Source organism: Rhinolophus ferrumequinum, chromosome 16 (assembly GCF_004115265.2).
Source record: "Rhinolophus ferrumequinum isolate MPI-CBG mRhiFer1 chromosome 16, mRhiFer1_v1.p, whole genome shotgun sequence".
NCBI lineage: Eukaryota > Metazoa > Chordata > Mammalia > Chiroptera > Rhinolophidae > Rhinolophus > Rhinolophus ferrumequinum.
In genome coordinates this window covers 23,071,894-23,095,046 of record NC_046299.1, presented here as the reverse complement: position 1 = coordinate 23,095,046, position 23,153 = coordinate 23,071,894, and the positions used below count along the sequence as shown (strand labels likewise).

At 54.8% G+C, this 23,153-nt stretch overlaps 2 protein-coding genes across 6 annotated transcripts; both read right to left on the bottom strand.

The window, feature by feature from the left end:
- Window positions 1–8,964: 8,964 nt before the first annotated feature.
- On the bottom strand, window positions 8,965–14,985 carry FGF8 (fibroblast growth factor 8). Of its 4 annotated transcripts, none has more exons than XM_033130899.1 (6): window positions 14,736–14,985; window positions 14,606–14,642; window positions 13,992–14,078; window positions 13,586–13,766; window positions 10,286–10,392; window positions 8,965–9,448 (listed from the first exon to the last, which is right to left on the bottom strand). In XM_033130899.1, the coding sequence occupies exons 1-6, from the start codon at window positions 14,765–14,767 to the stop codon at window positions 9,158–9,160; spliced, it is 735 nt and encodes a 244-aa protein (XP_032986790.1). In that variant the 5' UTR covers window positions 14,768–14,985; the 3' UTR covers window positions 8,965–9,157. The 4 variants fall into 4 exon arrangements, with proteins under 4 accessions (XP_032986790.1, XP_032986794.1, XP_032986791.1 ...); XM_033130900.1 differs by having other exon boundaries at window positions 8,966–9,448; window positions 13,586–13,733; XM_033130903.1 differs by lacking the exon at window positions 13,992–14,078 and having other exon boundaries at window positions 13,586–13,733.
- Window positions 14,986–20,127: 5,142 nt separating this feature from the next.
- On the bottom strand, window positions 20,128–22,174 carry NPM3 (nucleophosmin/nucleoplasmin 3). Of its 2 annotated transcripts, XR_004425268.1 has the most exons (7): window positions 22,018–22,174; window positions 21,614–21,699; window positions 21,262–21,381; window positions 21,049–21,142; window positions 20,547–20,671; window positions 20,379–20,467; window positions 20,128–20,273 (listed from the first exon to the last, which is right to left on the bottom strand). XR_004425268.1 is itself a non-coding variant. In XM_033129814.1 (6 exons), the coding sequence occupies exons 1-5, from the start codon at window positions 22,133–22,135 to the stop codon at window positions 20,556–20,558; spliced, it is 534 nt and encodes a 177-aa protein (XP_032985705.1). In that variant the 5' UTR covers window positions 22,136–22,174; the 3' UTR covers window positions 20,128–20,467; window positions 20,547–20,555. The 2 variants fall into 2 exon arrangements, 1 of the variants encoding a protein (XP_032985705.1); XM_033129814.1 differs by having other exon boundaries at window positions 20,128–20,467.
- Window positions 22,175–23,153: the final 979 nt, after the last annotated feature.

Genomic DNA, 23,153 nt, shown 5'->3' with positions numbered 1-23,153 from the left:
TCAATACTCGGTGTGCACAGAATGGAGGTGGGACTGAGACACATTGAGCTGAACTCCATCAGAGCCAGCGAGGGTCCTTTCTCCCACCAGGCTGCCTCAGACTCAGCATGGCCTCAACTCAGCCCTCCCGACCTCCTCTTCTAGACCCCGGCTTCCTCACGCAACCCCTGCTCCTCCTCTGTCTCAGCCTCTCCCACACCTCATGAGAACTGACTGTCTAACTAGGGCCATCTTCACCAGATGGGAGTCAGGGGTCTATCTGACTTGCTCACCGTTGCTCCCCAACACTTGCTTTAATGCCTAGCATAGAAGTGCCCAATAAATTTCTCAACGTGTTAGTGTAAGGAGCTGAGGAAAGAAAAAGGTTGGCATTGGCTGGAAGGAAAGATAAGAAACCTTGAATGTTGACTCTCTCTGTTGCCTACGCTCCTCTCTCCTTCCATTCTTTCCAACTCCAGACAACTCTCCCCAACTTGTGTGGGCTGCTTTGGGGGTTGGGAGAGGAGAGGCCAGGCCAGGCCTGAGGAACAGAGCGGTAAAGACCTGCACACCAGCCTCTGAGAGTGAGCAGGAAGACCACCCCCCTTGCAGGATACCATCATATCTGCCCTCTCAGTTCTGCCAGGCTTTCAGGGGTCCAGGCCTTGGGCTGGCACACCTGCTTGGATGACGTCAGGCTTTATGTGCATGAAGGACCTTGCCCTGTATTTCACCCAGCTTCCTAGCTACCTTGGGCCCTGGGGCCTCCACAGCTGCTTTCCCAAGAAAACAGCATTCTGGAGACTATCTTCCTCCTGGCTCCTCATGGTGCCTCTTGAATGACGTCACTGTGCAAACCCAGGCTCAAAGGGACTTAGCTCAGCTGGCCCAGCCCTTCCCCAGGGTCCCTCCCCACAGTAGCCACCACTGTTAGACACCTTCCATTCTCCTGGAAACTCTAATCTTCATGACAGTTCTATTAGGTGGAGTGTGTTCCCCATTCTGCAGGTGAGGAAATTGAGGCTTAGAGAGGTGAAATGACTCACACCATTTACACAGTTAGGAATCCAAGATTCAAGCTTAGTTCTGTCTGACTCCCAACCATCACACCACAGCTGACTTCTGGCTGGTCCTATAGCCATTTCTCTGAATTCCTTCTCTGACTTTGCTGAGGCCTGCGGGGTGCCACATCAATGTCAGTGCAAATTCCAGGGGTGCTGGGGACAGTAATAAAAGATTCCTTTTCCCTTCCCTCTCTCTACCCACTCCACTGGTTTGATGAATGTGCCCCCACATGGAGGCCTGCTTCCTGGGACAGGCTCCTAGATGAGGCCCTACCACCAACACCAAACCCTCGCCTCCCTCCCACACCTGTGTACACTCCCATCTTACCAGGCTCCCCAGGGCAAAAAACACAATTCCAGACACCAATGCTTAGGTTCTGACACTCCTCACTCTCAGGACCAACGTTGGGCTTTAGCCTTTTGGTCACAGCCTTCTGGTCACAGCGGGAACCTCATCTTCCCGCTTTTATTCAGAGCCCCAGCTACCAGTCATGCCTCTCCTAGGAGCACCCCTAGAAGGCACCTCTCCCTCCCGGAGCTAGTAGCACCTCTTCACAGGAGCCCCCTCTTCTCCTCTGCTCAGGCCCTCCACCCTCCTCCCCACTAGGGAAGATCAGGACTGGCTTAATGGAAGTATCTGGAACTTGAGCCCAAGTAGAGAAGTCAGCCCAAACCCTCAGAAGCCTAAGAGACGCAGGCGACAGACCCAGCCTCTCCTATCGGAACAGAGATCAGGCAGACCCTACATGGTGTATTACCCACGATGAATGTTTTATAAGCGTGTTCTTCATTACTGTGGGCTGCGGGAGCCAGGGAGGGGGAGGGGGTACAAAAATGCTTAGGGAAACACTGGGCAGGGAGACAGGTAGAAGGGCGTGAAATGGCCAGGGGTAGGTTGTGATGGGACAGGGAGATTTCTCCATGAAAAAAGATTTAGCAAGAGTTGGTTATGTTTGTCCAATTGAAATGATTAAATGTCGGTGACTAGAAACAGGGAGGAGTCCAAGAAGGTAGAGGTTTTGAGCCTGGGCTTGGGAGCTGTGTGCCTGTGGGCAGACAGAGGGACAGCTGGAATTTGGTGTTGGCCCTGGCCACTCCCACCCTTGAAAATCACTGGCTGGTTCTCCAGGCAGTTGGCTTGGGTCTCAGGGCCCAGTGCCCTGGCTCCTCGAGGGCTTGCCATTCCACCACTCCCAGGCATTTTCTGGTCTTCTGGGCTCAAGGCAGCGGGAGGCTGCAAACCACGCAAAGAACCTATCCAGGCTTGGACTTGCCCCCTCAAAGCGTGTCCAGTCCTGGCCCCTTGTTCTGAGCACCTCCAGCCAGGCCCCAAAGTAGAGCTCATCTGATCCTTCGATATTAGGGGCCTTACTCCCCAAGTGCCAAAGCTAGGGATGTCACTTGGCATAGAATAATGCCCTGACTCTCCTCCCCTCTCCATGCCCTCCTCCCACTACCCACAGCCAAGGAAGGAAGGGAAAAGAAACACAGTTCCCCAAACCAATCCAGTAGCCCCACTAAGCTTGTTTCACTATTGCAGAAAGAGGGGCTGAGTGGGAGCGGGCCGGAGACGGACCTCAGAACTGAGCTTGAGCCCATCTCAGCATCTGCCGGCCATGGGCAGGGGCATGCATGAGGGTCACCTCTGGGGCCTGCCCAGAGGGACAGTTCATTTTTGAGGGTCAGCAAGAGATCCAGATGGGGCAGGGGGTAACCCAAAGGACCTCATTGGCACAACCCTCCACAGTAACGTGGGACTTGGGAATCCCCCAGGAGTTCCTGCCAGCTCCCCATCTGTCTTACTACAACTTACTCCTCCTCTCTCCTCTGCTCTCTTTGGCTCTTAATTCCTCTTCACTCTCTCCTTTGAAGTCCCCTGGTTGCTATGGAAACCCAGTGACAGAAAAGGAGGCAGAATTTTGGGAGGTTCTGAGACATCAATCCCAACAGGCCCTACTTAGATACTCATTTGTCCAGGTTTTAGAGACATTTATTGCAGTTTGAGAAAATGGGGATGAGCCTGTGTTGGACAGCCCTGGACCCTCTTTAAGGAAAATCATGCATGTCTGAATGGGCTCAGAGGGTCACTGATCCCAGGACTATCCTCAAATCTCCCTGACTTTCCAGCATTTCCTAAAGCCTGCCCCAAGTCCTGAAAACAGAGAACTCCCAACCCACCTTCTCCACTCAACAGCCTCTGAGTCTGCTCTCATTTTATTAGTGGGTTTCTGCGCACCGATGACATCCCAGACCCTGTTCTAGGCACTGGATAGCCACCAATGAGCAAGTCAATGTCCCCGCTCTCTTGAGAGGGATAGAAAGACCAAAGGAAGGAAATAAATAACAGGATAATGTCAGATAGTGATAAGTATATTAAACACTTACAACAACGTGGATGGACCTAGAGGGTATTATGCTAAGTGAATAAGTCAGACAGAGACAGACAAATACCACATGATCTCATTTATATGTGGAATCTAACAAAACAAAATAAATGAACAAACAGAATAAAATAGAAATAGACCCATAGGTATAGAGAACAAGCTGATAGTTACCAAAGGGGGGAGGGAATAAATAAGTAAGTAAACAAACAAACAAACAAACAAACAAATTTTTAAAAAGATAGTGGTTAAGACACTAGCCACTGTTCTAGGAGCAAAAAAGGAAACACTAACAGACTTTTTGTAATGGTCTGTGCAATCATGCAATTCACATTGCTAATATATATATATATATATATATATATATACACACACACACACACATATATATAAAATTAACAAAATAAAGCAGGGAGTGACAGCAGAGATCTATATAATGAGTAGTCAGCCATCCAACCATCTAGAAGAACATTCCAAGCAGAGAGAACAAGTGCAAAGGCTCTGAGGCAGATTCGAGCCTGGCTTGTTTAGCTGGAAGGCAGTGTGGCCAGACGGCAGCAGGTGAGAGGGAGAGAGGTTAAGCAGTAAGATTAGATGGGCAGACGGGACCACACAGGCCATGGGAAAGAGTTTGAATTCAATTCTAGAAGACACAGCCCTTCAACCCCTATAGATATGGTGATAACACCATCAGATTTTTGTTTTGGAAATTGTGGCTACTGAGTACAGAAAGGATTGTAGGGGGATGAGAGAAGAACTAGGGAAAGCACTTGGGGGGCTGTTGCCCTAAGCCAGACAAGAGCTGAAGATGGCTTGGAACAGGGAGGCAGTCGGTAAGTAGAAGCATAGATGGATTGAACTTGAGATATGTTCTGGAGGTAAAGGTAGCAGGGTGGGATGAGAGGCAGGGGGAGGCTGAGAGAAGAGTCAAGGAGACTCCCAGGTTAAACCAGACCTGTTTGTCAGCCACTTCCTCTTGGCCCTGGTGTTGGTGGAGGTAGAGGGACTGTTGATGACGGTAAACTTTTCCCTAACCCCACTGAAAAGCTTCAGGCTCAGAAACTGTTCTTTTTCCTATATCATTGGGATACCACACTCTCCTGGTTTTCCTCCACCTATCTCATGGGCCACATTTTCTCAACTTTCTTGGCTGGTTCCCCCTTCACCCTGACCTCTGAATGTTTGGAGTATACCAAGGCTCAGGCTTGGAGCTCTCTGTTTTCTAGTTATGCTCACTCCCTAGAGAATCCATTCCATCTCCTGGCTTTAAAAATCACTTGTGTGCTGAATACTCCCAAATTTATATCTTCACACTAGACCTCTCCCCTGAATTCCAGACTCATACACAACTGCCTACTCAACATATCCACTTGTATATTTATTTAGTCAGCCCAGACTTAACATGACCAAAACTAAACTCCTACTCTTCCCCTCAAAATCTGCCCCTCCTAGAATCTTCATCTCAGTAAATGGCCCCTCCATCCTTTCAGTTGCTCAGGCTAGAAACCTTGGAAACCCCTCGACTCTCTTTCTCTTGCAGCCCACATCCAAATCGATCAGCAAATCCTATCATCTCTACTGGCCAAAAAATGTCCAAAATTCCAATCTCTTCCCACCATCTCTAATCCACTACTATCTCTCACTTAGATTATTGCAATAACTTCATAACTGGTCTCCCTTGCCCCGCTACTGTCTATTTTCAACGTAGCAGCCAAAGCAATCATGTTAAAAATTCAGATCATGTTACCCTACCACTCAAAACCCCCCGATGGTCTGCTATCTCATTTAGGGTCAAAACTAAAGTCTTTTCAATGACCCTATAAGATCTGCCCTCCATCCCCACCCCTTCTATCTCTCTGGTCTCCCCTCAGCTTCCATCGTTCTCTGTTCCCCACCAACCCCTCACTACACACACACATGCCCATAACCTCCCTTCGCTTGCCTCCAGCCGCACTGGTCTCCCTGCTCTTCCCCTAATGCAAGAAGCCGTTGCACTTGTTTTTCCCTCTACCTGGGTAGCACCGCCTCCATATATCTGAATGACTTACCTCAGTCAGCTGTCTGCTCCAACATTAAGTTTTCAGTGGGACCTTCTTTAGCCAATCTATTTTAACTTGCTACTATCCTACTCCACCTTTCACTCTCATTCCCTTCTCTGCATTTTTCTCTGTAGTGGTTGTCAGTGTCTGCTACACTATCCACTGTTTGCTCTGTACCACCCCGCTCCACTAGAATACAAACTTCCTGATGACAGGGCTTTTGTCTCTTATTTCCTGCTCTGTCCCCTCTACCCAGAACAGAGCCTGCCTGGCACATAATAGGCACTGGATAAATAGTGAATGAATGAATGAATGGAATTAGTCCTCAAGAGGCAGTCTGGGTCTAAGAATTAAGACCTAATTTATAGTACGTACTAGCATTGGCACAAGCTATGTGACTTCTGGGTCTCACATTGTCTATCTGTAGACAGTGGAGAACTCCTGGTCCTTTGCTACAGCAGCATTCTAGAATGATGCTTGGTCGTAGTCCACTTGCAGCCATTCGGCTGAGGGTAGAAGCCGGGATGAGCAGGACTGGTGGAGTGAAAGGAGAGAACTCCTGCTCCTTCTTTCTAGTCAAGGCTTAGGCAAAGTCTTCACTGGCTTCGAAATGAGAGGCAAGGTGCTGGCTTGGACTTGGAGCCTTGGTGAGGGAGTCATGGGTGAGGAATTGAGCCCCAGCTGCTGAGTGTGGACAAACAGAGGCCTGGCCACTAGGCCTGGGCTCCTCTTCAAGGGGAGTCAGTGCCTGTGAGGGCCTCATGGGAAGTGCTGCTATAAGAGAAAGGAAGGGGAGGTGGGGAAGCCGGACAAGGTAAGAACTGATGAGGGAGGAGTGGCGAGGGCCTTCTATGTGGATCCCCTGCACCCGAGCACTGGTCTTCAATGAGTTCTGGGAGGTCAAGCCTTTCTGCGTACCTCATCCAGCCCCCGAGGCCCTCATCGCTAGCACCCACTCCAAGACAGTGGCAGGCCTTTTGGCTGAGGAAAGCCCAGCCCTCCTCCCTTTTCTGGGCCTTGCAACAGCTCCCTGCTTGTTTTCCCTGAAATAAATGGGCTGAGCATATTGGGCCGGCAATAACCCCTTGAAATCAGTTGTTATCACAGTTAACAACCAGTTTGGCTTCAGTTCAGGCTGTTAACTATCAAACCACTAAGTGCCGGTAATGATTGATTCTTGGCCAGTTGCAGCTTGAGTGGGCTGTAAAACCCCATTAGTGAGGGCTCTGTGGAGGCAGCAACTCAAAGATAAACAAGGTGGTGGGTGCTCTAGCCCAGTCTAGCCCCACTGCTCTGGGCTCTACGCCCATGGGTCCCTGGCCTGGGGTCCTGCCGGGAGCCAACCCCTTCCCAAATCCTCAGGCAGCCTCATGGACCAGATACCCGCTGCCCTATCCATCTCTAAACCCCGCTCCCCCATCAGTCATCACCCTCCTCTCTATTAGGCAGGTCCAGCTCTCTGAACAGCCCTCATCACAACCATGGCACAGTTCCGCCCCACCACCCTGGAGTACTCAGGCATTGCCAGCCTGGGGGCTTCAGGGGTGCTTTGGCCTAGCCAGTGACCAGCTTTGGCCCAGCCTGCCCCACTTTGTGGCCAGGATCACAGGCAGGGAGAGCCTGACATTCCACTCCACCCCAGACTCCCTCCTATCCTATGGCTTCCCCCAGGAATTGCTCGCAAACAAATGAAATGTGGGTAATTACTGGGCTGGGGGCTGGACAGGCGGTGGCCTGCAGATGAAAGCGTTTCCTGGACGGTCTCTTCATTTGCATGGCATCAGAAGCTGCTCAGAAGGTGTGACTTTTCCCACAGTGAGACCCCAGCTCCTTGCACAATAAAGCCAGGCTGCTCACCCAGAATTAATTAAAGGGGGAGGGGAGGGGATGGAGCTGAGGAGGAGGCACTAAGAGCTGGGGGAGCTGGAAGAGAGATGTCTAGAGCCCCCTCCCACATCTCCAGTGTCTATGCACCAGGAGAAGCCTATTCTATCTAAAGGCCCTCACCCCTATAACAGGTCAAAGAGGTGGCATCGACAGACCCCAGAGTATCCCCCAACCTCTTAACTCTAAGGCTTCCCACTGAGCCCTGGAATTCATGATCCACCTGGATGGCACTTGCAGCTGCAATTCTAGGAAACCCACATGGTCAGGAAGCCTTAGGGTGTCCCCCGCCCAAAGGAGATGCCAAAGAACAGAGGCCCAGAGGGACAAAGTTTCTGGATTAGCCCAGGAACTGGGCTGTGGCACCAGCCCAAGGACACCCTCAAAGAAAGCAGCAGAAGCAGCCAGAATGGGAGACCTGTTATGAAGACTGGGCCAGCTCTGCCCTGAGGAGATCTGCGACCATACCATGTTGTGGTATGATACCAGTGTCACCATCCACATCCAAACACACCCCCTCCACCCACCATAGAGCAGTCCTCTTGCCCACACTATGACCTGCTCTACCAGCCTGAGTTCTGCTCTTGGCTGAACTGCAAGCTTCCCTTCCCTCCCCGTGCCCAGTTCCTCTCCCTCTGAGCCCCATGTCTCCAATAGTGGCAGCCTCTCCCTGCACTGCAGTCCCCTGGGCTCTTATGCAGCACCTGAGCTCAGCACCTTCTGCTCACAGCTCTCTAACCAGATCTCCAAAAGTTAACACTTGTTGCATGTCACAATTGTCAACACCAGCCTTGGAGGTCCTCCTTCCTACATACCCCCACCTTGGACCCTGGCAGCTGCTCTTTTCTTTCATTTTCTGGAGCCAGTTCTGGCATGTCTGAGCTGTCTCCCACCCAGACCTAGGCACACACAGAGAGGCGCTTTCTTAGACTCCTTATATCCATGACAGAAGCTCTGGTCCTAGCAGAGTCATCCTGTCTGGCCCAGAGGCAGCCTGGGGAAGTGTTAGCAATAACTCCTGTAAAAAGCTCAGAAGTCGATTTCTGAAAGATCCCAGGAACAGCTAAGAGCCTCTTCTTGTTCCTTTCCCTGCTTCCATCCTCCCAGGAAAACCCCTCCAGAGACAGTGATGAAGGCGGCTGACAGGTATGTACGAGTCCTTCCGATGAAGGGAGTCTGCAGTCAGAACTGCTGCCTCATTTACTCTATCTCCCAGCCTCCACCCCACCCCTGGCTGGAGTAGGGCAGGGGGAGGGAGGCTGACTACAGGAGGACTCACTCTCCAACACACATTTTTAATATGAAAGTTAAATAAATATTTCAGTCATTTAATAGCAAATAATACACAACCTACGCCCACTGACACCCACCTTTAAAACACATGACCTAAGTCCTGACCCTTCCCTCCCTGCCCCCCACTTGGAGGTACAGTGGAGTCCCTGGCTGCCTGGCCAGCTTGCCCTGCAGGTGCTGGGGGCCCATGAGCACTTTTGCTGGACTAGAAAAAGCCCCCCAACTCCCTGGGAACAACACCCCCAATCCCACTCTGGGCCACTAACCGACCTTCCTGAGAGTTAAGAAGACACCACAGCCAAGTGGAATACAAAAATAGAGCCTCTCTTTTGTTTAAAAAAAAAAAAAAAAAAAAAAACCAACAGCAAACAATTATCAACAACTAGAACCCGGGGTTCCCCCAGCTCCTCCCCAGCCTTCAGTAGCGCAGACCTCATCTTGCTTGAGTTTCTCTGTTTGTGCTCCCTCAAGATGGAAATCTCTGCGCTGGGAGCTGCGGGAGGGGCCGGGCAGGCGCCTATCGGGGCTCTGGGGCCCAAGTCCTCTGGCTGCCGCGCAGGCTGCGCGTGAAGGGCGGGTAGTTAAGGAACTCGAAGCGCAGACTCTGCTCGGTCGTGTGGTGGCCGCGGGGCAGCCGCTTCATGAAGTGGACCTCGCGCTGGTGCTGCCGCGTTTTGGAGCCCTTGCGGGGCCGGCCCTTGCGGGTGAAGGCCATGTACCAGCCCTCGTACTTGGCGTTCTGCAGGGCCGTGTAGTTGTTCTCCAGCACGATCTCCGTGAAGACACAATCCTTGCCTTTGCCGTTGCTCTGCAGGTAGGGGGGCCAGACACAGCATTACTGGGCTCTGTCCGGAGCCCCCCCCCAGTAGAGGCAGAGGGCAGGCGGCCCCAGACAGCAGGTGGGCACCCCAGCAGATGGCAGGGTGGGCAGGAGCTGCAGCCCCACCCCCTGCCCAGGCACCCGCTCTCTAATCCCTCACAACTCGCAGCCCACCCGGCAACTTCCTGTCCTCCCGGGCAGCAGTGACACATGGCCATCTACGGAGGGGCTGGGCCCCAACACAGAGAGGCAGAGAGGGGGCCCAGACCCTGCCTGCCCTGGCCTCCTGCCCATGAGTCTGGCCAGAGCTGTGAGTACCCGTTTCCCCACCTGCCCACCTCAGGGTTCCGGCTGCGGGGCCCTAGGGCAGCCACCCTATGGGGGAGGGGAGGCCTGGGAGGAGACACTGAGCCCCAGAAGCCCAACAAGCAAGCGGGGAGCTTGAGCCTGCAGAGGAGCCGTGACTAATGGGGCCATTTCAGAGCTGGGCCGATGGGCTGGGCCTGCGGCTTGCTGAACATTCCAAATGCTGGTACCATGTAATTGGACATAATAGCAAAGCAATTTGGCGATTTGTTAAAAAGATATATGGAATTTACCAACCTCCTCCCAGCCCCTTGCCTAGCCTTCCTTCTTCCTCCTTTGCCTTTACAGCTTTTCATCTCTCAAGCAGTTTCCGTCTCCCTCACCTCTCCCTCCCAATCCTTAGGTAACCCCAAGGTGGCCCTGTGTCTCTTTGCCCACCTTGTTGAGATCCTGGAGGAGCTCAGCCAGCCCAGCTCGATCCCCAGGCCCCAAGGGCTCCCCTTCTTTCTGGGGCCTCACCTTGGCAATCAGCTTCCCCTTCTTGTTCATGCAGATATAGAGGCCCGTCTCAGCTCCTCGGACTCGAACCCTGCTCCCAAAGGTATCTGTCTCCACAATGAGCTTTGCTGTTGGGGATGGAGGCTGGAGGTTATTGGAAGCTCCCTGACCCCGACTATGCCAGGTCCTTACCCCGGCTGGCCTACAGACTTGTCACATCCCAGCAGCAACCTCTCCAAGGGCCAGTACCCAAGACACAGGCTTTAGCCCCAGCCCAGCTACTAGTATGCTGCGCAACTCTGGTCAAGTCCCCTTTCTGGGCCTCAGGCCCCTCACCTGGGTTTACAGAGGGGGATGCATGAGGTCAAGGTGTACCAACTGGGTTCTGCAGAGTGTTCTTGGGGCCATCAAATTAAAACACCCTATTTTAAAACCAGACAGTAATGACTTTTATGTCGAGGCTTCATGAATAGCGTTCTCCTGAGAATCAAAAGATCTCTGAGGATACTTACAACTCAAAATATTATGTGCACATGCCTCACAGATCATTAGAAACATCTGGGTGCAGTGGTGACCTCCAGTCCTGAGGCCAAAGGTAAAAGCACTCTCTCCTGTTTCTAGTACCTGGGTTCTAACAGCCTTGGCCAATCCCCCACCCCCAGCCCTGCTCGCTTGCGGAGAAGGTGATAGGGATGGGACAGCTCTCCCTAACACAGCCCATAGAATGCTGCTGTCCCAGAACTCAGACACTAGCTGGGAGGGTCCTGCCTCTTCCCCATGCTGCCCAGTCACCACAATCCCCAGCCACAGTGTCCAGAAATCGACAACTCAATGGTCTTTCCTCTTTCAACCTACATCACAGCTGAGCTTCTCACCCCAGTGACCAAACCTCTTCTGTGGGTGAGGAGAGGAGAAATCAGGCTTGCCTCTCAGTCTGGAGAGCCAGGAGACAGGGAGCTGAATTCTGTGCCTTCTTCCCCTTCTCTCCTCTCCTCAGACAGCCAACTTGCCACAAAAGCTCATCCCTGTCCACTCTCTGTATAACTGCTCCCTTTGAGGCTGTCCCCAAAAAGGGAGTGAGGGCTGACTTAGCCCTTTGGGATGGGACAGAAGGGGCTGGGTCCGCTGCCCTCCCTGTTGCAGAGCCCAGCCTTTTCCCTCATTGAGAAAGCAGTTCTGGGACTCCCAGAACTGCCTCCCAGCCTGCACTGACAAGGTGGCACCTTCTCTGTCCCTGAAACTAATGGGGAGGAGGGTATGGACACCAAGGTTAGCAAGGCAACCCTCAATGCCCAGCCTGTGACTAACCCCCCTTCACATAAGCACTGAGCTGGGACCCAGTGGCCAAGTCCCCATTCTGGCTCCAAGTCAGCCGGGGGAAATGCAGCTGTCACCTCTCCTCCCACCCACCTCCTCTTGGACCCAGCCAGTCTGCTCATCCCTCTTCTGGTCTGCCTTCCAGAGCAAGGAGCAGCTGCTTTTAAGGGCCAGGAAGAACACTGGCGGGAGAAGGGCAAGAGAGGATCCCACTCAGAGGATTCTGGTCAAATGGGGCAAACAGGGATGGAGTAGGCCCCTCTGTCCCTTCTTGGGACCCATAAGGAAGCAGCTGGGACCTCTCTGCTGTTCTTTCCCAGACTCTTCCTGTGCTGGCTGGACACCCGAGGCCTCTGCTCTTAGGCCCTCCAGCTCCTACTCCTGTTGGGCAGGAAGGGACCAAGATGTCTGAGAAGCCTCCTATACGTGGTAAGGAGAGAAGTGACACCAAACCTCTGGTGTCTGAAGACGAGATCCCCCATGGCCCGTTTAGCCTCTTCTTCCCTCCCCAAAACCCAAGGATCTGGACCATTTGCTCTAATGGAGCAAACCCAGAAGAAGCCAGGCATTCATTCCCTTTCCTTGGAAGCTGAGAAGGGCAGCTAGCAGCCAGTTTGGAGGGACAAAGGGACGGTAGGCTGGCCCTGCCAGCCCAGCGGGGAAGCTGGGCCACCGGGCTGGCCCTCCCCACCCCCACTGCCAAGAGCCCCCACTCTCCTTCCTGGAAGGATCTGGGGAGCTCGGGCCACAGTTTACAGCGGCTTTCTCGACTGGGCTTTTGGAAAGCTTAACATTTTCAAACCTATTCTTCCACCCAGTGACAGATTTATCCCAGGAAAATTATGTCTCCTTCTCCAGCTTTGAAGGGAAGTCAGCTACGTCGACGCAGAAAAAATGCAGCGAGACATACTCGATCCCCCAAACTGGCTCGAGAAGAGGAGAAAGTATTCAGGAAATGTTAAAAAAGGTGAAAGTAAGAAGAGTTTTAATCGCTCTGCCAGACGCGGGGGTCTCTCCAGAGATTCATAGAGAACAATCTTGAACCTCTTTTTTAACATTTACAGACTTGCAACTCTTTTCAAACTCACATCTGAAAAAAGGCTCGTTCTTTTTCTGTTTTATATCATTCTTCATTTTTCTTCTTAGCTCTTAAAATGCCTCACCTTTTTATTACATTTTAATAGAGTCTTCCCCTCTCCTTTCATGCTTGTTTAACTTGGTCATTATTTAAAGGTTTTTAAACTCACAATAATCACTCTCTAAAAACAACACCAGCCGCCCAGAGGGCTTGCTTTTCTCTTGGTACATCCAGGACTCTAGAAATTGGCCTTGTTTCAAGGCAGGAATATTGAATGTTTTAGAAATCAATCAGTCCCCAGCCTCTCCACCCCGCAGTAGCTCCCTATACTCACCACCCCAAGGGGAGCTGGGAGCCCTGCTCTGACAGACCTCGTAGGTTCCTGGGTAAGTGGAGCAGGGAGGGCCCCTTTCCAAGCCTAGTCCCCATGTGTAATTGACCCTTCTGATCAAAGTATTTAAAGGTTCACAGCAACCCCCCCCAAGCTACGAGAGTTGGGGGGACTTCTCTCCCTTCTCTTTCCCACTCTGCTTTTGTGGGCCCTGGCGACATATCCTCTTTCAAGAGCTTCCCTTAAACCTGGGCCTCCTCCCCCTGAACCCTCTGCTTCCACCTGCAGCTGGGGAGAGGTGTATGAAAGGGGGAGGTGTAAGGGGAAATTCCTGGATTCATTCATCTGCTGGGCAGGGAAGGGGCACCTGTGGGGCAAGTACTCCCTGAGGTCCCTTCCCCAGGCCTCTCTTCTCCAGCTGACCCCCAAAATTCTTTTTTGCCTTACTTAACTCCTTGCCTTCTGAGCTGGGGAGGCTGCAGGCCCCTGGCCCACACAGATGGGGCTGGTGAGTCCAGTCACATCAAGCCAGGGAGGGGAAGAGGGCATGTCCCACAAGCTACCTTTACCCTACCCACAGTGCGGCTTGCCTTACCGAAAGGGTCCCCGTCTTCTGCCATGGCGTTGATGCGCTTGTTGGCCAGGACCTGCACGTGCTTCCCGCTGGTGCGGCTGTAGAGCTGGTAGGTCCGGATGAGGCGGCGGCTGAGCTGATCCGTCACCAGGCTCTGCTCCCTCACATGCTGTGTAAAATTAGGTGAGGACTGAACAGTTACCTTTAGGAAATTGAAAAATACACAACACGCCATTATAATGTTACTCTGCCCAGGGGCCCAGAGTGGCCCCCTTCACCCTGCACCTCCCTCCACTGCCCCAGGCAGCTGGCAGGGGCTGGGGGTCCCCCCAACATGCCAGCTCAGGCCACCACCCCCACCCAGGAAAGTCGGGCAGACCCAGCCTAGTATGGATGAGCCCCGGGATGGGGAAGGATCTGGACCCACCTGTTGGGAAACACCCTGGGACTCGCGGCCAGCTCGGAACAGGGAAGCCAGCTCCCTGCCCAGCGTAGGCCCCCCGCCCGGGCCTTCCTAGAAGAGCAGGGCGCTTTTAAGTAGGGAGGCAGCGCTGCCTGACCCCTGACATTTATAAAGACAAATTTACGGAGCAAATGTTGAGTGCGCTGAAGGCCTAGGCACCTGATCTTTCGGCCAGACCCGCCACAAGCCTCCCCCTAGAGCCGCGGAGAGGGTCCCTGTGGCAGTCACCCCGACTTCTGACAACGAATGCCAGGACTGCCCCCTTCCTCGGCGGCCAGGTGTGGCTGCCCATGATGGTATTCTCCATCCATCCCAACCTGGCTAGGATGCGTGGGAGACAGCACTGGATTCCCAGACTTTGGGTTCTAGCCTCGCCACTCACTGGCTGTGTGACCTTGGGCAGGGAACTACCTCTCTGTTCCTTAGCTTCCAACTCAGGGTAGCTCGGAATTGGATTTCTAAGGTTCCTTCCAGCCCTGCCGCGCTGGCCACAGGGTCGGTCCTCGCGCCCCTGCCTGACCTGGCCAACCCGCGTCCCCCGCTGGCCCCGGCCCCCGCCTCCGTGTAGTGCGCCTTACCTGGGCTTGGAGGCAGAGAACCAGCAAGTGCAACAGCCTGTGGGAGACAAAAGCGGGCGGGAGAGAGAGGGGCGCGGGGTGAGCGAGGGGCGCGGCGCGCAGCCAGCGGGGACGGGGCGGTGGTACTCACAGGCAGCTCAGGGCCGAGCGGGGGCTGCCCATGGCGCGCGGCCGGGGGAGCGCAGGGAGCCCCGGCGGGATCACGCCGGCCCGCGAGCGGCCGCGGACGCACGAGCCGAGGGCGGCGGCGAGCGAGGACGGCTCGAGGGCGGGAGCCTAGCGGCGATGCCGACGCGGCTCCGCGGGTCCCGTGGAAGGTCGAGCTGGCCGCGCCGCGCCGAGTCGCTCAACGCAGCTGCCGGAGCCGGTGGCCGCTGGCTGCTCAGGATCCGGAGCAGGCGGAGGGTAACGGGCCGGCAGGGTGGGTGGGTAGGTGGGAAGGGAGGGGGAGGGGTGGGGGCGGGGGGCGCCGCACCGGGCGCGAGGGGGGAGCGCGGGGCGGGCGGCCGGAGCCCGCAGCCCCCGGCTGGGAGCTGGGGCCCGGACGCAGCCCGGGGCGGGGGCGGGGCGGCCGGGGCGGGGCGGCCGGCGGGTCTGGGATTGGGGGTCTGGGCTAGGGGAGGGGTCTGGGGACCCGCCGGAGGGGCGGGGGCGGCCGGGTGGGCGCCTCCCCCATCCCTGCCCGGTCCCCTCGCGCGCTCTTAGGGTCTGGACACGCGGGGATGGGGGGCGCCTCGGGCCGCTTGCTCCATGGAGTCCCGAGACCCTTGTCAGGGGCTTGCTGGACCACCGGTGGTGCGCCCGAGTCCGAAAGTGCCAGGGCTCCACCGTGGGGCCGGGTCCACTCACGCCTCAGGCTACACGGCGGGTCTCTGAGCCACCTACTGTGCGCTCCCGCTGGGCCTGCCCCCGGGAAGTGGCCGCTGACACTGGACTGAACGGCTGTACACTCGGCTCTCCAGCAGTGAGTGCATGTGCGACGGGGACCCGACTCCCCGTCTTTCTGCTGAGTACTCCGCCTTGCGGGTTTCTCCTATCTTGCTCAGTCTCCAAAAAGGCCTTCTCCTCCTCCCGCCCCATTATCACCATCACCCCGTCCCTGAATTCCCCCCCCCATTATCACCATCACTCCCGCCTCTGACTCCCCCATACTCATTCACACACGTGCGTGCGCTGATCTGAAACTTGGGAGGAACAACGGAACAACGACCCACCTCTGTGAGAGAGCCCCGAGGTCGCTGGCAAGGACGCGCAGTCCCTATTGCCCCCCCCAAAGCAACAGGCAGATGGGGCAAAATAACTGCTCTCAGCTGCTTTTCCTGGGGAAGAAACTCGGACCCAGGCCACTAGTCGTTCCCTCTAGAGTCCCATTATTTGTGCTCTTAACAGGTATTTACACACACACCTACTGTGTACTGGACCAGGACTGATGCTTTGTGTCAGCTGGGGTGGAGGAAGAGCCAAAGGAGGAGGTAGGGACTTGTCTAAGCCTTTCCCAGCCCCTCATTCCTTTCCTCCAGGCGCTGCTGGAAACCCTGAGCCATAGTGCTTCTTTGGGAGCAGCCTGGGTGGGCAGAGGTGCCCTGGTACTTCTGAGGAGCAGGTGGAGCCACTGATGCCCCGGCCCAGCTTCTGCCTTCACCGGACTTCCCCTGCCTCACTGCCCCCTCCGCCCCAATCATGTCTCTGGCCGTTGGGCTGAAGGGAATGGAAGGTCCCAGGAAGCCATTAGACCAGAGGCAGCAGACAGGCCCTCATCCAGCAGCACAGCCAAGTTCTACCTACCTCGCCTTTCTCTGTGCCCCACCTCTCCCCACTTCCAGTCGTAAGGCTAATACTGAGCAATGTACAAATGGGAAAACAGAATTAGAAGACTTGTTCCAAGATCTCATCTTTTCTCAGAGTAGACTTCCTGAGCCTACCTATTATCCCCTCAAGAGTCTTTTCACTCAGCTGGCTCTTACCCACACAGACCTCCAGGCAAGGACCATGTCTTACGAGCTCAGAATATGCAGCTCATGGCACAGAGCTGGGCAGGGTTGTTCTGCAGTTAGTATTCAATGAATGAGTGATGGGGAAAGTGGCTGAGCATTTAGACCTCAGCACATGTGCCACTCCCCCCAGGGAGACTTGCCTTTACCCCCTTGCCTCAACAGATAATAATCATAAGCACCACCATTTATTGAGCACTGTATTTGCTAAAGGCTGGGCTTGCACCATCTCCTTTCAACGCCACTGGGAGGTGGGTCCATTAGAGGGGGAGACAGGTGAGGTGGGCTCCAGTGCCTAAAGCCCCAACCAGCCCTTTTCCTTTATTTTACTTCTCTGTCTTAGAGGCCTACAGGCTGGCTACCTGTTGAGTGTCTACCTCCCCAGCTGCACTGCTACAAGCAGGCAGGATGCTCACCAACTTCACCTCATGCCTGCACATAGTAGGTCCTTGAAAAAGTTTATTTGCATGCATTAACACTTGATGAGTGGAGAGATGGAGAACAGAGGATGGGACGGGCCTTCTCCCCACCAGGGACCTAGCCCTCTGAAAAGTCTCAGAAAGCGTGGAGCAGGACCCAGGCAGGGGTCAGGGCATTCGGTCCCTCCTTAGTGTGCACAGTCCAAAGTCTCTCTGGGCACCTGCCCTTCCCTGGAGTGGTGGTAGAAGCCAGAGCACCTGGCTCAGACCAGGGTTCAACCTGGGTTCTGGAGTCCCCAGAAGGTTCTGAAGGCCCTGGGCTGAACTTCAATGATGTTAACCCACTGTCCTCTCTCTTCCCCAGAGATGGGCCTCCTGGGGCCTAAAATCATGGAAGCCAGGGTTTCAGTCTTACACCTAAACCTTGTCTTTACAGGACCAAAGTTCCAGTACATTTGGAGAATTTCCCCTAAACTGGATCCTGGATAATTTGGGGGAATTATTCTCATCTCCCCAAAAGTCCATGTCTATAGAGAGGGGCAGATGGGGACACACCCGCATCAGGCCAGGGGGTACTGCCGGGCACCCCTGTGAGTGACAGATGCAAATATTCCTTTGGGGCCCCAGCAGGCCTCTCTCTCCTTCCCTCGCTCGCTTGCTCGCCTCCTGGCCAGCTCTCTCCTTCCTTTATCTTATCAAAGCCCCGTAATTACAATTGCTATTTTGTTTCCTCGAATCTGCAATCAGAGCTCCCTGGCCCTGATGAGGGAGCGCCTGTCAACCTGATCGCTGAGTGACAGCCAGGCCACCTTTCCCGGCCGCCCCCACACTCTGCAAACACAAATACACACACATACACACACACACACAAACTCGCCTCCCGCAAACACAAACACACGCTCCTCGCCAACACAAACAGCCTCTCCGCAAACACGCCCTCGCCGGTACCCAAACACACAACTTCAGCCTCTTTCCAAACGTATCCCTCACCCCCTGGCCCACCCCGGGCCCCTCAAATCCACACCAGCCGGCGCAGGCCGCTGGGACTGCCGTTCGATCCACCTCGCGCCTCCTGTTCTCGGCGTTCAAAGCGCCGCGCACTCTTCGCGACCGTTCAAATGCAAATCGTCGAGACAGCCTTAAGCACTTCGAGCCCTCGTCTGGGAGTCGTCCCTCTTCGTCCCTCAAATACAGGCCCGTCTTTCCTCCAACGGTCTGCACACAAAGGCGTACACCTTCACCCCTCAGCGCACATCAGCGCTCCTACTGTGCGCGATGGGGCAGAAATGGGGATCGAGGAGAAACTGGAGCTAGGAGGGAGAAAAAACAATTCCCAGCTCTGTCCGTGGGGCGCCCGGTGGGGCTGGAAAACTCCTGGACGAAGGGGCAGATGTGGATTGGGCCCCCACTGCGGGCAGGAGCGCGCTCGGCGCCAGCCCGGGCCGCGGGAGACCCACAAAGACTACAATCAAGGCACACAATGAGCCATCAGTGGCGTCGCGGGGGGTAAATATTGGGGCGGGCCATGCGCAGGGGGTAGCTGGATCAGCTTTCCCCAAGAGAAGACTTTTGCTGCACCCAGCGGGTCTCGCGCGCCTCCAACCTCTCACGTACCGAGGACTTTGGAGGCCATAGGTGAGAGGAGGAAGGGAAGCGCTCTATCAGAGGAGCCCTTCCAGTGAATGATGAATGAATGAATTAATGAAGTCAGCCTTAGTAACTTATTCCCTCTCCTTCAGCCTGAACTTCGGCGGCCCCGACCACTTGCTGGGCACGTGGGCTCCTGCATGCCTAGAGCCACTAGAGACGAGCCGTGGGGTAGCGGCACGGCCACGGGCGGTTTCAACCTCGTCCACCAGAGGGCGCCAGCCCCCCTTCTCTTCCCAGCAGACCCAGTGCTGCCGGGAGATGAATGGTCTCAAGCCTGACTGCCCCCTCCACCCTGGTTCCCGGTGGCAGCACTTCAGTAAAGTCCTCCTGGAGAGTAGAAAGGGACCTGAGACCCTGATCACCGCAACACACAAAGGGATCATTTCCTTTATCCTCAACTTATGGAAAAAGGGGATTAAAAACTGGACCTTTGCTCTTCACGACAGGGAAGGGGGAACCTCCTCTAGGGATGTGTGTTGAAGAGGGAGTGCTTTTCCTTGTTGTGGGGACATTCTATCTAAAGTTTACCTCACCTACCCCAATACCAGCCCCTTTGGGTTATCTAGGGACCCCTCCCACTTGCTCACTCATTTGCCCAGCAGCCAGTGTGGGAGGGAGTGGGCCTGGCCCCACCAGGCACTGTTCTCTGTCCATCCTCAGCATGTCTGGCCCCAGGCTGTCTCAGGAGGTAACCTATTATTTGTTTGTTTGTTTGTGGGGCATTGAGCCCCCCCATCAACACAGCTGCTGAACTGCTGACCCCGAAGTTGGTCACATACACACTCATGCTCACGCCAGGTATATCCCTTTTTCTTCCTGGCATAGTAGCAGCCAAGTCCCAGAACCAGATGATTCCAGGCACCAGAGACCCCCAGACCAGGCAGTGTGCGGGGAGCAGGAACCCCTTAACCCAGGAGGCTGAATCCCAGGGGCCCCTCTCCGCCCCCATATGCCAGGCCACCCGGATTCTGGTTTCCCTGTCACCCAATCTGGCCAGGCCCCTCCATCTGGCCCCCGGAATCAGGTTTCTAAGGGCCCAGATCAACTCGGAGACAGCCTGCAAGACTAGAAGGAGGAGCAAAGACTAGCCTCCACCCTACCCGGTCCCCCTCACGGGGCCTGACATGCACATTCCTCGGGCTGCTTAAGTCCCCTTATCTGCCCCCCTGCCCATCAGCCTGAGTGCTGACAGAGGCCCAGACCCCTTGTTTGGATGCTGATAACCTCCTGGAATGGCCCTCCCCCACCTGAAGGAACTGGGAATAGGCTTGGAGTTGGGAGGTCCTCTTCTAGCAAGACAGTTTGGGCCAGATCTGGCCTGGCCTCAGGGCCCTCAGGATAGCAGGATCCCACATTTCCTTACCCTCCCTGAGGCCGGAGGCCACCCTCAGTGCTGCCATAGTGCCACCTGGTGGTCCCTAGGGGAATGCCACCCCAGCAGGGGAAGAAGCACACAAATGAGTTGCAAAACAACCAGACCATTTTATTGCAACCTTTATCCAAAAATGTAAAAAGCATTAAAAATGTGTAGTCCTGGGCTTCAGATGCTGACCTCCAACCTTATAGGCAAGTGGGGAGAGGGTCAGAAGTTCAGAATTCTTCCCATTCCTGGAGAAAAGGGAAGCCCCAGGCATGGTACAAGATTAGACCAGGGTCCTATGGAGAACGGGACCCCCCTCTCTCCTAGCACCAGCCCAAGATGCCCCAACCCACCCCTCCTCTTCAACGGAGAAGACATTTAAAAGTCTTGAGTACTGTACAGCAACGCGGTGCACAGCATGTGTGGCAGGCAGCTAGCTGACCTGAGGAGAGCAGACAAGGGGTCACCACCTGCTCCACCAGCTCCCAAGACTCCGCTGGGCTCCGCTCCCTCTCACTCACCAAGGAGTGCTAGGGCCTGCCCCGCTGCTTCTTGGCAGGCAGGATGGAGCACAGCTCAGCTTCCTCCTCCTCATTCCCCTCTTCTCCGCTCTCTTCTTCCTCGGAAATGTCATTGCTTACAGTAACTGGTGCACACACAAGTAATAAAGAGGAAGAGATTGTTAAAGCCAGACCCCCTTCATACCTTATGTCACTTATTCATACACTGCGGTGCTAGGCCTGCAGGGACCCTGATCTCCCAGAGCATATGGTCTAGGTGGGAAGAACCTCAGATACTAAACTGGGTGACAAAGAACCAAAGGAGTCCACGTCACTGGAGGTGGAGAAGCTGGGACTGGATCCATGAGGGAGGGAGGTTTGAGTAGGACAGAAAGTGGAGGACACATCATGCAGAACCTGTTATGGGAGCTACACTGGGAGATAAGGCTGGGATGGGCCAAGAGTGTGGGATGGAGGGAGACCCGATGGAGAGCCCACTGGAGGCAAAGAAGAGGACTCTCACCAATCTGGTGCCGCCCAGTGATCCGCACAGGGCCAGAACCTGACTTCAGGCGGAAGGTTACAGGTGGTTGGAGCTGGAAGTCATCCAAACTGAGCTGGGAAGAAGAAAAGGATGAAGGCCTGGTCCGCTCCTGGCCCACCCCATCTTGTGATGAGTCCTGAAGTCCTCAATTCCTTACCACCCCCATCCGCAAGGTATGGCCAGGGAACTCACCATGGGTTGGCAGGACAACTTGAGGTTGGCCACAGGGACAGCAATCTCCTGGTGGTCATGGTTCCGGGCCACAACTTCTACCACATTACACTCATCTTTGGCCCCCTCAGTGAGGCAGAGCTGGGAAAGGTACACAAGGCCTTGGGGTCTCCCCAAGCAATGGGAGGTATCTATCCTAGAACTTGCCCACCCTCAGGGGTCCTTGGATCACCTGGCCAAGGAAGCCACCCCCCGTGGGAGTTGAGCAGAGGGGACTCCCAGTAAACGGTGGGTTGAGGGGAACCGTTAGAGGCCCACCAGTATTCTGCTCAGGTCCAGCTATTCACCACCATCCCCCACCACCGTCCCTCACCATGGTCAAAGCCAGCACGTGCTCTGCATCATCCTCTTCCTCTACTTTGAAGGTGAAAGAGCGAGTGTGGCCCGAGAGCTCACAGCCTAGAAGAGGTAACAGTGCGAGTGTACTTGAGTATGCGTGTGTGTGTGGGGGGGGGCGGAGTTCAACAAACCCCCATCCCATGCAGCCATGAAGTGACCGCCATCTATACGCCCACTTCTCCCACTTCTCCGGAACATTTGGGGCCGTTGGCCCTGGGCCCGCCCGGCACATGTGAGGCAGCGGTCTCGCCGCCCCTATCTACTGCCGCGTGCGATCCCCTCTGCCCCCAACCACGTAGGGCACCCATCTGCACTCCTATTGCTCAGCCCTGTCTCTTACTGCCCCAGCACTACCCTCATCCCCTCCTTTCTCAATACCGAAGAAAAAACTGTCCATAGTGACTGGAGCGGAGGCTCTCAGCCCCCCAACTCCCCCGGGCCGGGTTCTGCTCTCCTGACTCAAAAACGCTAAAGCGGCGGCGGCGCCGGCGGCCATGCTGCAAGGGCCGCCCGGGAACTCCGCCTCCGACACGTACAAAGCCGGGGACTCCGGCCGGTTCTGGTCCCGCCTATTAAAGGAGACGCTCGACATTGAGCGAGAAGAAACCGAGACTCGTCGGTCGGTTCCAGGGGCTTCCTCGCCCGGCCTCGCCCAAGAGCACGCGCGCGGCCCGTTCAGACCTGTGTGTGGGACCGCAAAGAGAAAAGTGACATAACAGAAGCATGGATTTGGGATTAATATTTGCTTCCTTCCTCATTCCAATGACCAAGGCTCTCTGAGCGTGGCTCCTACCTCCATTTTCTCTAGCTCCTTGCACCCTCCAGTGTCTCCCACCACTTCCAACCCAGGGTAAGCTTTCGTGAAAGGGAGACGACTAAAAAATGGAAATCTTTCCAATTCCCCCTGCAAAGGTGAGTTTCAGGGCAGCATTTTTCTTATAAAAGCTAAGGAAATGTGCTATTTGCCTTAGCTCCAAGAGCAGAGGAAGAATTTCAGCTATGGGTATCTGGTACCCAAACCATCCTCTCCTAGATATATGCTTCCTGCTGTAACGACCAGTTGGATAGCTTACTATCCAAACGGCATCTTACATTGAGTTTCAGACGCTGGCTGGCTGTTGACGCTTGCTAGCAGAGGACTAACTGCTGCTCCTGGCAGAGGCATGCTTTCAAGCTTGTAATTCCACATCAGCCCAAGCACATACTTCCATCTTGGTTTCCTGTCTCACAATTTAGGCTACTCCCTACCATTTTTCACCGTTTGACTAAAGAACCAGGCAAATTGTGTTCCTTATCCTATTTGATGGTGGGAACTCAAACTAGTTGCCCTAATTCAGGTTATGAATGGTGAGAAGGTGGACAGGTCAAGAACCAGCCTCCTTTTATCTTTGGCCTCACCTTGAATGAAACCTGGAAGGAAGTCTTTTACTGGAGATGGGAGTGGGAGAGGGCTCCCTTGAAGAGTCGGTCCCTAATTTGGAACAGATGTGGAGAGGAATACTTGCCTGTAGGTG

What these genes read in the sequence shown, in the direction of transcription:
- NPM3 (XM_033129814.1), bottom strand. Translation starts at nt 22,135, where the DNA reads ATGGCCGCCGGCGCCGCCGCCGCTTTAGCGTTTTTGAGTCAGGAGAGC. An exon ending in ACGTGCTGGCTTTGACCATG is followed by an intron (nt 21,382 to 21,613) that starts GTGAGGGACGGT and finishes TACCTTTCCCAG; the next exon opens with CTCTGCCTCACTGAGGGGGC. An exon ending in CACTGGGCGGCACCAGATTG is followed by an intron (nt 20,672 to 21,048) that starts GTGAGAGTCCTC and finishes TGTGTGCACCAG; the next exon opens with TTACTGTAAGCAATGACATT.
- FGF8 (XM_033130899.1), bottom strand. Translation starts at nt 14,767, where the DNA reads ATGGGCAGCCCCCGCTCGGCCCTGAGCTGCCT. An exon ending in CGCTCGGCCCTGAGCTGCCT is followed by an intron (nt 14,643 to 14,735) that starts GTGAGTACCACC and finishes TGTCTCCCACAG; the next exon opens with GCTGTTGCACTTGCTGGTTC. An exon ending in AGGGGAAGCTGATTGCCAAG is followed by an intron (nt 9,449 to 10,285) that starts GTGAGGCCCCAG and finishes CCCTACCTGCAG; the next exon opens with AGCAACGGCAAAGGCAAGGA.